Raw genomic sequence first — 12,168 nt, 5'->3', positions numbered from 1 at the left:
CGTCATATGTGTAATACACAAACTAAACCAGTACATTCCCCTTCATAAATAAATTCTCAAGAAAGCAGCACAATACAAGAAAAATAGTGCTTCATAAAAATATATACAGCAGAGCAATCCCTGGTGGCAATATCAATACAAAAGATAATATCTGAATTCTCTCGGCATATCCACTACTGTGAAGAAAGGTTGTAGACAAAGGAGTGCATAGTAAACCTAGCCAAGCATTGGTGAGAGGTAAAGATATAAGCCACACTAAAATGAGTTACAGTAGGCCTTGTTAGAATGGTATAGAAATTTTGTACTACTCCTCAACCCCGGGTGTAAGAGAGAAAAGACCCCAATAATCAGAGGCTGAATGAACAGTCACTCTGTCATCCCATATTCTAAAAAAATAAATATTTTTCTAGTGGAAACATCGTAGTGAATAAATAATATTCCAAGGCAACAATGTAATTTGTCGTACATTAAATAATCACATTCAGAGACGCAGTCAATCATTTTAGAGAGTACCTTCTACCACAGTCTTCATACAGGTCCTGGTGTCATGTAGGTTTCAAAAGAACCATGTACAATTCACTATCTGTTCCTCTTGGTCAGTTCCTCATAATGGTGCTGTAGTATAAAGCACACTGGTAGTGTAGAAATGACTAAATGCAGTCATGTACTGTACCTCTACACCACTATATATATAAGACAGTACTTCATTATGGTTTAGGCTACTTTCACACTGGCGTTTGGTGCGGATCCGTCATGGATCTGCACAAACGCATCTGTTCAGATAATGCAACCGCATGCATCCGTTCAGAACGTATCCGTTTGTATTATCTTTAACATTGCCAAAACAGATCCGTCTTGAACACCATTAAAAGTCAATGGGGGACGGATCAGTTTTCTATTGTGCCATATTGTGTCTGAAAACAGATCCGTCCCCATTGACTTACATTGTATGTCAGGATGGATCCGTTTGGCGCAGTTTCGTCAGACGGACACCAAAGCAGAATGGAGGCGGAACGGAGGCAAACTGATGCATTCTAAGCGGATCCTTATCCATTCAGAATGCATTAGGGCAAAACTGACCCATTTTGGACCGCTTGTGAGAGCCCTGAACAGATCTCACAAACAGAAACCAAAACGCCAGTGTGAAAGTAGCCTCTTCCACCTATCTCTCAGCTGAACCTTGTGTGTTCACCTGTCACCACTACGGTGTAGTACCCCATCAGTGATATTTAAACAATTTGTTCCTCGACCAATTTTTCACCTCCAGATCGGGTGGGTATCCATGTATGTATTTTTTGGCCCTCGTGTAAGAGTTGTGTTTACCTCGCAGTGTTTAATGACATGAATAGCCAAACGTGCCACAGAACTAGACTTCTTAGATGATATCTGTGATGTCCAGGCCTCACCCTTAAGTGACTGTTTAGAAGTTACAGAGGGGCTTCCATTGCTCGCAGATTTACCACAGTCATTATTATTTACAAGTGAACCCTCCTTCTCCTTGAATGTGCCCATATTTTTGCTTGGGGTTAATCTGCTTGCTCCAGCAGTAGATTGGCTTATTTTTTGTGGTATCTTGCTATCTTTTTGCACATGTCTAGAAGAGATCACAGGTTGTTTTATGACACATGGACTCACTGCTCCTATAGCTAGGTCTTTGGTTAAAGGGACTCTTCTGATCCCCAAGTCATTAGGTTTTGATTTTTTGGGGATGCTTCTTCCATTTTTCACTGATAAAGTGTTTTTGACGGTATCTCCGCTTTTGTGCTCCAAATTATTCCTATTACTTCCTGTAGTGTTGTCTAGCATTGGTTCTGCTCTAAAACTGTTTGCTTTTTCTGAGTTATTTTTTAATTCCCTTTTCCATTTAGAGCAGGGTTTTTGTACCACAATATGGACATCTTTTATGCCCTTTGAGAAGGAATTATATTCCACATACTGGGGCCCTCTTGATGTTTCATTTGGTGGGTCCACATTCTTCTCCTTTGGCTGTGGAATGTGATCATTCACTTCTTTAGTTGTGCCTGATTGTTCATCTGATAATGGCTCCACAAGTTTTATCTTGGACATAAAACATCCAGGCTGAGATCTCCGAAGTTTAGGAGTCTCTGTATTATTAAATATTTGATTTTGATTGGATGCATCAGATCTTGTTGAAATTGATGATGGACTGGATAACTGGGAGCCAGGAGGAGCTATTGAGTGTTTAGTATTCCGGAGTGCAGATTTTCCTGATGTTTGTTTCATTGTTTTAGAAGTAACTTGGGTTAATGGTTTGGAAGTCTTAGGATTACCTGATGATTCTGACACAATGTTAAGGCCATTTGTCTGTTTGGAAGATGTAAGTTCCTGAAGGCCAGATGATTGTTCAAGGTTCCCTGATTCACCATACTCCAATCTATGTAAGGAATTCTCATCTTTCAGTTTGTTTCCTGAAATTTCTGTAAAGTCGCTTAGTTTCTGTGATTTCCCTTCTGTCTGCTTGGAGGATACAGATATACACTGCATAGCTGATCTTGTATTGGTTTCATGTACCTGAGCATCAATTCCAGCAAGACTTCCTGAAAATGTAGTCTTAGGTGCAGAGAAGCAGAGCATTTTTCTGGGTAAATGTGATTGATCTAGTGTGTGAAGGCCACTGTCGAGCTTGTCCTTTTCTATTAATTGGGTGGGAACCTGGGCTTTCAAACTGTTTGGTAAAGTTTCTGTTGTAAGACAGTCATCACTAACCTGAGTTTGTGACTGGCTGACATTGTCAATGTCCAATTGTTCATGTAGTGGCTTTAGATACATTTGGCTTGTATATTTGGGTTGTGAATGGGATGTTGATTCCTGGGGAGATGATATTTGGTTTTCGTGTCCATCTAATGATTTTAATTGGTTCGATGTTTCAACCAGTAAATGGTCCACTGAATGATTGTCAAGTAATTGGACTGAACTCTGTCCAATGAGCTCATGAGACTCTTCAGTTAGTGGCCAAAATGTATTATTGGGGCACCTTATATTATATTCTTGTAGTGAGTTCTGAACTGGCTCTGATATATCTTGTTGATTCCTATTACATAGTACGTGCATATTAGTTTCTGAACATCTAGGCCTGTGAATGCTTAGCTGTTGATCAGAAGCATGAAACTCATATGTCTCAGGGGACATCTCGAAAATCTCAGTTTTCTCCTTTGACAACAATACACTGACTTTCTGTATGTCAACTTTGCCTTCTGGTGGTGAAGTACTATTTTTTGCAGCAGGTAATTGATGAAGTCTATTGTTATCCATATGGGGTTTCTTTTGACTTTTATATTCCATCTGTTGCCTCAGAACACGCTCTGACACCTTCCTCATCTGGTCAACACTTTTCTGGTCACAGTGTTCCTCACCCTGGGCATTACAAGATATAAAGGGCTTTGCACTATTCCAGCCTAAAGAACGCATTCTACAGACACGTCTTCCCAATGGTCTACGTGTGTTAAGTAGGTTTCTTTCCAGTGTAAGTTCAAGTTCATCTTTTGACTGGCTAGCTTCTAGTGCGCTACAAGTAGCCATTGAATGTCTTTTCTGTAAACGTGTCTTCTCCCATTCTTTCCGTCTTTGATCTTCTTGTTCCCGATGTTTATTTTCCTACATAAAAATCATTAAAATGATTGTGATTACAATTATGCAAAAAAAATTTTTTAGCTTTCAGTCTTTCACATACTATGCTAAACTACTCATTGTACTAGTTACTGAACTTCATATGGTACAAAGCTGACCATACACATGTCTATCTGCACCAATCTGACCAGCGTTCAGATATTTTACACCATGTGGGTGCTGGGTGTATTAAGGGCATACACTGCCAGATACAGTATTTGCAACTATTACAATGTATTTTCCTATACAATATCTGAAACTGATGCAAAAAAATGCTGAACTAAACCTACACCTGTTATTTCCATTGATCAGGGCCAATTATTTTAGTCGCATAAACCTGATGATATTTGCTAACAACGGTTTCTTTCATGACCACGTGTGATTACCACGTGTTTAATCATGCTTTTGGGGTGTATCTTTAGCATTCTGATTAACTTCAAATAGTGAAATGTGGTAAAATATGCTAAACATATAATGCGAGCTGCTGATCAACTGTACAGCCAATGCAGTCAGCTGACTCGAGCGGAGACGCATGTTTTACGTGTTGTCAACCGCACGTATCACAGGTGTAGTCATCAAAACTTGGAAACTTAGAAACCTGTTTCCCTTTTGACTTCTACTGGGAAATGAGGTGCTACGGTTTCTAACTGCAGCATACAGTAACTGCATCACGACCGCACCATGTGGTTGTACCCTTAGGCTGCTTTCACACAGTCAGTGTTTGATCAGTGATTCCCATCAGTGGTTTTGAGCCATAGCCAGGTGCGGGTCAGAAACAAAGAACAGGTGCAAATCTTACCATTGTACCTTATTTCTGTATATGCTCAACATCACTGACTGTGGGAAAGCAGCCTATTGATAAGAGGAATTTCAATCTATTCACATATTTTCAGGAAGAATATGTTAGGAAGCACAGAAAGTTGGGATATAATAAAAAAAAAAAAACAGGATTTTTAGGTAATGCATTAAAATACTAAGGCTTGTTTCCCTCGAGTGATATGAATAGCGTCAGGATCTGTTCAGGAAAAAACTGCTGGGTTTTGCACGCAAATTCAATCAGTTTTTTTTCTGCGATTTCCTTCAGTGTCTTCTGGATTGCATACGTTTTTCACGCATGTAAAGAAAAACTGAAGAATAACAATCTACATCTCCTAGTCACCATCAGTGAAAACGCATTATATCCAGATGCCTTCCATTTTTCACACAAGCCCCATTCACCCCTATAGGACCAGGGCTGCGTGAAAAATTGGACAATATAGAAAACATGCTGCAATTTTTCCTGAATGCAGCGATGATCAGTGATAAACAACGCTCATGTGCAAAGACTCGCTGAAATGAATGCGTCAGGATTCAGTCTGAGTGCTGTCCGTTCGTAACACGCATCGCAACCGGACAGAAAACTCACTCGTGTGAAAGAGCCCTAAGACAGACATAACAGAGTTGGCAGGTCATCTTTAACCCCTTAAAGGCGTTGTGTCACTTTAGGAAATGGCATTTAACATGTAGAGAAATTTAATACAAGGCACTTACTAATGTATTGTGATTCTCCATATTGCTTCTTTTGCTGGCTTGATTAATTTTTCCATCACATGATACACTGCTCGTTTCCATGGTTACGACCACCCTGCAATCCATCAGCGGTGGCCGTGCTTGCATACTATAGGAAAAAGGTCCGGCCTCTTTGGTGGCCGGGACTGTAGGATCTCACGTAGGCCGCTGCTTTTACCTATAGTTTGCAAGCATGGCCACCGCTGATGGATTGCAGGGTGGTCTGTAACCATGGAAATGATTAGTGTATAATGTGATAGAAAAATGAATCCGGCCAGCAAAGGAGGCAATATGGATACTAACAATACATTAGTAAGTGTCTTGTATTAACTTCCTCTACATGATAAATGCCATTTGCTTAAGTGACACAACCCCTTTAACATTAAAACTGGAAAAAACCCTCCCAAAAAAGTAATTTGGCAAACAATTCAGGAGACACAAGTGCATTTTTAATCTCTTATTGACATAACAAATTTTAGCCTTAAGGACCAGTAACATGTTCCCCCTCTGTGTTTCAGCGGTCATAATACAGTATTTCCATTTTTCTTTTCAATTAATCTGTATGAGACTTTGGATTTTTGGGATGAGTTGGTTTTCTCAGGAACCACTTTGGAAACTAGTGGTTAGCACTGGTGCCTTGCAGCGCTGGGGTCCTGGGTTTGAATCTGACCAACATGCAGTTTGTACGTTCTCCCTATGTTTGCATGGGTTTCCTCTGGGTACTCCAGTTTCCTCCCACGCTCCAAAGACATACCAATAGGGAACTTAGATTGTGAGCCCCATTGAGGACAGTGTGATAATAATGTCTGTGAAGCGCTGTGGAATATGTCAGCGATATATACGTGAGTAAAATAAATATAATGTATAAAATAGCTTTTATCTTTAGGGGGAAAGAAAAAAACCCTGATATTTTGACATTATTTTGTAGGAAGTTCTTTTAAGGCGTTCACTGTGTGGTATAAATAACTGTATTCTATGGGTCACTACAATTGTAATGATACTGAATTTATGTTTTAGTTTGTTATTTTTTTTCCTTTCCTCTTGCAGGCTGTCAGCTCCCCCACTGCCCCTCCTCCCCGCTCCTCCTTCAGGCTGGCTGAGATCACAGCCAATTGATAGAGAAAGGTCTGCTTTAACTCTTCATATCTCAGACTGGGTAGCAGCGATAGATATGGACCTGGTCATGTATGAAAGCTGACACTCTATAAAACAATAACAGAATCACAGCATTATCTCTACTACATGAGAGGATATTGCTGTTAGAAATCAGGTCAAGAGTGAAAGCATCTGAAACCTGCTACTATCACTCCAAAGTAGTGAAGATAATGCTGTGGTTCTGGTTGTGTTTTAAAACTTAGATTTCACCAAGACCAGGCCCATATCTCTAGCTGCTACCAATCCTGAGATATGAGGGGTTAAAGCAGCCCCCCTTACCCTGCTGCCTGAGCTATGGTGATGCTAAACTGTTAAGCCCTTTTCTCAAAGCCCAAGCAGAGCTCGAGCAAAACTGTTAAGTGGTTACTGTTGTGTGCAGCCAATGAGTGCAAGATGTGACTATAAAGATGGCAGGTACATGTGGTCCCTGGAGCCTGAGGGGACTCCAGATGTCCTTCCAACCTATATGAGGAGGACAGTATAATACATGGTGTATGGAGAGCCCTGTTATAGAGTGAAACTCAGAAGCTTCAAGGCATGCATATGATTGCGTATTAAAAACACAATTACTAACACAAAACAGAAAAATGGCTATTTAGTATTCCTGTAGCTTCCTGTAGCTATCAGAATAAGAAAATCTTTTTCACATGCGTGATAAATGCAAATAGTTGTATTACTGATAGAACAGATTATGATGAAGCAGACATGATGTCTGCTGTGCTCAGTTTTGTGTAATTAGGGGCAGTGAGAGCCCAGCGGTAACTCTGCACTTAACCCTTGCACCTGCCTTGATTTAATATATCCAGATACACTATGGATTCTGCCAAAGAATTGGTGAATCCCAGAGGCATAATTATTATATCAGCAGTAGTAATAATTATCTTACAATAATTAGCAGACTATAATGAGCAGAGATGTTGAAAGTGAATACATATCTGTATATACTGCGATTTATATTGAAACACTGGTATGCTCTATTGATATCCTTAAGGTACTGCCACACATTCAGGTTTCTGGATGCAGCTTTGGAAGCCAAGCAGTGAAAAGGAGAGAAAGTATAAGGTCATACACACACGAGCGAGTTGAATGTGAGGAACTCGCAGCGTGTGTCAGTGAGAGGTCCCGTTCTGGCCTCTGTTCCTCTGATAGGCTCGCAAAGCATTATAATGATTTATAATGCTGTGTAACCCTTAGGCCTCTTGCACATGGCCGTGTGTCCCCCGCATACGGCGGGTCCGCAATACACGGGACACCGGCCGCGGCACTCGTTATTTATAGTTGAATCAATTATGCATTTTTTTTCCTTTTTTTATCCATCCAGGAATTAATTGTACAAACTGGCCCACGTTTCGGTCTTATCACAAGACCTTGCTCACGGCCTGAGATAGAATTAGAGATATGGTACACATGAGAATTTATACATTCATTGGCCTTAGGCCTCATGCATACGGCCGTGTTCTGTGGCCGAGAGCAGTCCGTGGTAACCCGGCCGGGATTCCTTCTGACAGCAGTCGTACCAGTGTATCACTGTACAGCGGCGGCGGCATGAAGCGCACGGCGTCATAGCAACCAATGATGCCGTGCGCTCCTGCTGTCAGAAGGAATCCCGGCCGGGTTACCACGGACCGCTCTTGGCCGCGGAACACGGCCGTGTGCATGAGGCCTTAGTCACACGTCAGTGTTTTGATCAGTGATTGTGAACCGAAGCCAGGAGTGGAGGCTACACAGACATAAGGTATAAGGGAAAGTTCTGCACCTGTTCTTTGTTTAGAGCTGCACCTGGCTCAAAATTACTGATGGAAAACACTGACCAAACACGGACTGTGTGAATAAGGCATTGGAGTCTAATTCTGAAATCTACTGAATTAGGGCTCAGGCACACCATAGGCGTTTTTGCGGTCTGCAAATCGCAGAACTGCAAAATGCGGATACTGGCCGAAAGCCTGCTGCCATTTTTTTTTCACTCCTTCACAAATGTCCACATATGTTGTGGCCACATTGAAGTGAATGGGTCTGCATTTGATTCGCAAAAAATGCAGGTCGGATGTGGACAAAAACCAGGGTCATGAGCATGAGCTCTCACACTGACATAAAGCTGTTAGCGTAATATAATAAATTCCAGGACTCTAAGGGTTACACAGCATTATAAATCAGTATAATGCTTTGCGATCCTGTCAGAGGAGCAGAGTTCAGAATAGGCTTCAGCTTCAGTTGGAGAACTCCTGAGATGGTAATGGACAGTGTACACAGACACCAAGAAAGGTGCTGTTTCCAGGAAATCAAAAGGGAAAAACAAACAATGCAACAGCACTTTGCAAACACAAATAATAACGTAAACACAATAGTGCCATTCTCACTATAGAAAATGTAAAATGCTAATGCTACATTAGAAATGTGAGATTCTTGGCAAATACATTTTGTACAACATTATTTATGCCTGTCCACCAGCGTCACTAGTGGAGGTAGTATTTACTGTTAGGTTCCTGTTCTAAAGAAATCACCTTGTTGTTGGTGGACAGGTACAATTAATAATTCTGTACAAAATATATTTGCCAAGAATCTCACATTTACAACGTAGCATTCGATTTTTACATTTTCTATAGTATGGCACTATTGTATTTAAAAACCACAACACATATTAGGTACTCATCAGGAGTATGACAAAAACCAAACAAATATCGTATTAATCTCCCTTAATTTAAAATATACCTTTTATTAAATATGTATTAAAATTTGAAAAACTCTCAAGGAAGTGCAATTTTTAATCTTAAGCAGTCATATAATACACCAACTATATAGGGTCTGGGTTATAGGCAAGTATTTTAAGTATAGGGTCTAGATTATAAACAGGTATATCAAGAGGTGGGACATGAGATGTCCTTCTTTACTCACGGTTTGTTGACACAGGATATAATGAGAGAATGGGATTATATATGTCTTTTATATTCTCAATCTTTTGATGTTCAACATGTCCCAAATATGTCTCCAGATCCAGGTGTTATTGGGAATAACATATATATCCCTATTCCATCCCTAGATCTCTCCCTGACTTCGGGCAGAGCACCCGTCTCTCGGTGGCTAAACCCTTACAATTCCTGCCCTTGCCCTAAAAAGCTGAATGTTATTCCCAAGCAAAAACAATCTAACAAGTATAGATGAACTCTCTTATAAACAGGGCAGTCCCAAGAGAACCATTAAGATGATATGGTCCCATTCCAATGGGTCCCAAGGGACACAAAAAAAAATAAGTCCCAACGCTGCGTTTCCCCAGTATTCTCACTGGTTCTTCAGGGGATAGTATAGTATATGGGAGTCAGACCAATGGGGATCCGATGATTTAATTCCTCGGCCTGGTATCTCCTCCAGCCAAAATCCCTGTAGTTGGGAAATAGACCATAGATGTGGGTTCCAAATGTATGGCGTCTGTGACAGACTGAACCGTCAATCGGGCTGCTGGAGAAGCTTGAGGGCTAGCCTCCTTCCTACTGACTATGGACCCAGAACTATGGAGACCCCCCTCAGACCTCTTGGGGTTACAAGGAACTATTAACCCTGATTTATGTGTGGAGTTACAGGCCACATCTTTCCTATTGCCCATTAAAGGTGCAGGGTGTGAATCCCGCAACACAAAAAGGGTTAACTCTGCACTGAGACTCCCAATGAATGTTTATTTGTCCCTTTGTTCTATTGTGTTAGTGATAGGATTAAGATAGCTGACTCTAGGAGTAGGACTCCGGTGTAGAGGAGTAGATCACCCTATGATACACTCAGGAGAGAATCCCATCACATGTGTCTTCTCTCTCCCTATTCTTTCATTAAGACATTGGGGAGGGGATGTCTGTTTGCATGCTGTTCATGTTTGATTGAGTTATGTTGTTAGACTTCTTGAACTGTATATATACTGAGTTGGTCTTCAATAAAGAGAGTTCTTAATTTGTTTCACCCTCAACATAGAGTCTCATCTCATGTGTGGGGGGAACAGCTATATTTACTCTGGGGATTTCTATCGGTATTATACTCCCCTGGGATTACAACTCCGTTCTACCCAATGGAAGCTGGATCCTGGTCTTGGGCCTGATGGGGCAACATGTCAGCCTTTTATGCAGGTCTTCCAGCAAGGGACCATGTGGAAAACTAAGACAGTTTCTGACATAAACCAATCGCATGCAGTTACAGGCAGAAAACACACATGTGATACAATGAATCAACACAATGGGATAACGTAATCACTCACAGGCAGAAAACGTGGGTCGGTAGATTCCTCTACCGAACGAATAAAACATAACATGGCCTATAATACTCCACACATAAATCAGGGTTAATATGCTGATTAAACTTGCCGCCTTATATCCCTTTGTACTCCTCCCCTACATTTCCTGTTTCTTACCCCGCCTCCTCTATCCAAAAAACTACCAAAAATATCTTATGCAGGTTATAAATAAAGGGTATCTCATATTGGGGATAATTTACCAAACTAGTGGGAGCCATCCCTCATCGATGTAACAAACCTAAGAATACAATGAATGCCGCTATGGAACGCATATGCATTCCACTATGCGGCCAAATCCGGAAGTGATGTCTCCTTCCCTATGCGCTCCACAGCCGATGAAGCCCGTGGAACGCTCCACAGCACAGGAAGTGCACGATGCTCACCCTTAACTCCTGTTCTCTATTAATATTTACTCCATAGGAATAGGAGATCATATACTGTGTATCAAGAGACAGTTTCTCCATTAATAGGCAAAATTAAATTTAATGTATCATTAATTACTAGGAAATTATGCCAATATTATTAGTACAATAAAAGGGGGAGGGGGGAGTCTAGGCTCTATTTCCCAACTACAGGGATTTTGGCTGGAGGAGATACCAGGCCGAGGAATTGAATCATCGGATCCCCATCAGTCTGACCCCCATATACTATACTATCCCCTGAAGAACCAGTGAGAATACTGGGGAAACGCAGCGTTGGGACTTTTTTCTTTTTTGTGTCCCTTGAGACCCATTGGAACAGGACTATATCATCTTAATGGTTCTCTTGGGACTGCCCTGTTTATAGATAGTTCATCTATACTTGTTAGATTGTTTTTGCTTGGGAATAACCTTCAGCTTTTTAGGGCAAGGGCAGTGATTGTAAGGTAGGGTCGCCCCTTTCGGGCGAGGTGCTCTGCCTGTAGTCAGGGAGAGATCTAGGGATGGAATAGGGATATATATGTTTTTCCCAACAACACCTGGATCTGGAGACATATTTGGGACATGTTGAACATCAAAAGATTGAGAATATAAAAGACATATATAATCCCATTCTCTCATTATATCCTGTGTCAACAAACCGAGAGTAAAGAAGGACATATAATGTCCCACCTCTTGATATACCTGTTTATAATCTAGACCCTATACTTGATATACTTGCCTATAACCCAGACCCTATATAGATGGTGTATTATATGACTGCTTAAGATTATACTTATACTTCCTTGAGAGGTTTTCATATTTTAATACATATTTAAAAAAAAAAAAAAGGTATATTTCACTATTGTATTTACTTTATTATTTGTGTTTGCAGAGTGCTGGTGCATTGTTTTCTTGTTTTGCTTTTGTGCTTTCAGCCATGGCGACTTGCACCTGCGCACTGGGGTGTGCTGACTAGCCCAACTTTTTTTTCTTTGCAGTCCAGGAAATCAACATCTATAATTCACAATTATAAACTTACATATGGGAGAATATTATATTAAACACAAGCCAAAGGTTAACTACAACTAAGGCTCCTTAGTTTTCCGCACGGGTGTAATGCGTGATGCGAACGCATTGCGCCCGCACTGAATCCGGACCCATTCTTTC

At 40.9% G+C, this 12,168-nt stretch overlaps 1 protein-coding gene across 1 annotated transcript in view; it reads right to left on the bottom strand.

Annotated features, from left to right (window-relative positions):
* Positions 1–1,043: 1,043 nt before the first annotated feature.
* Positions 1,044–12,168, bottom strand: part of LOC120977667 (formin-J-like) — a 93,302-nt gene continuing 82,177 nt past the window's right edge. The window contains exon 12 of the mRNA XM_040405698.1: positions 1,044–3,615. Coding sequence (XP_040261632.1) covers positions 1,258–3,615 — 2,358 coding nt within the window. The 3' untranslated portion in view covers positions 1,044–1,257. The remainder of the gene's footprint in view (positions 3,616–12,168) is intronic.

The sequence above is a fragment of the Bufo bufo genome, chromosome 8 (genome assembly GCF_905171765.1).
Source record: "Bufo bufo chromosome 8, aBufBuf1.1, whole genome shotgun sequence".
Classification (NCBI taxonomy): Eukaryota; Metazoa; Chordata; class Amphibia; order Anura; family Bufonidae; genus Bufo; species Bufo bufo.
The sequence above is the reverse complement of the archived record's forward strand: the minus strand, read 5'-3'. Positions and strand labels throughout refer to the sequence as shown.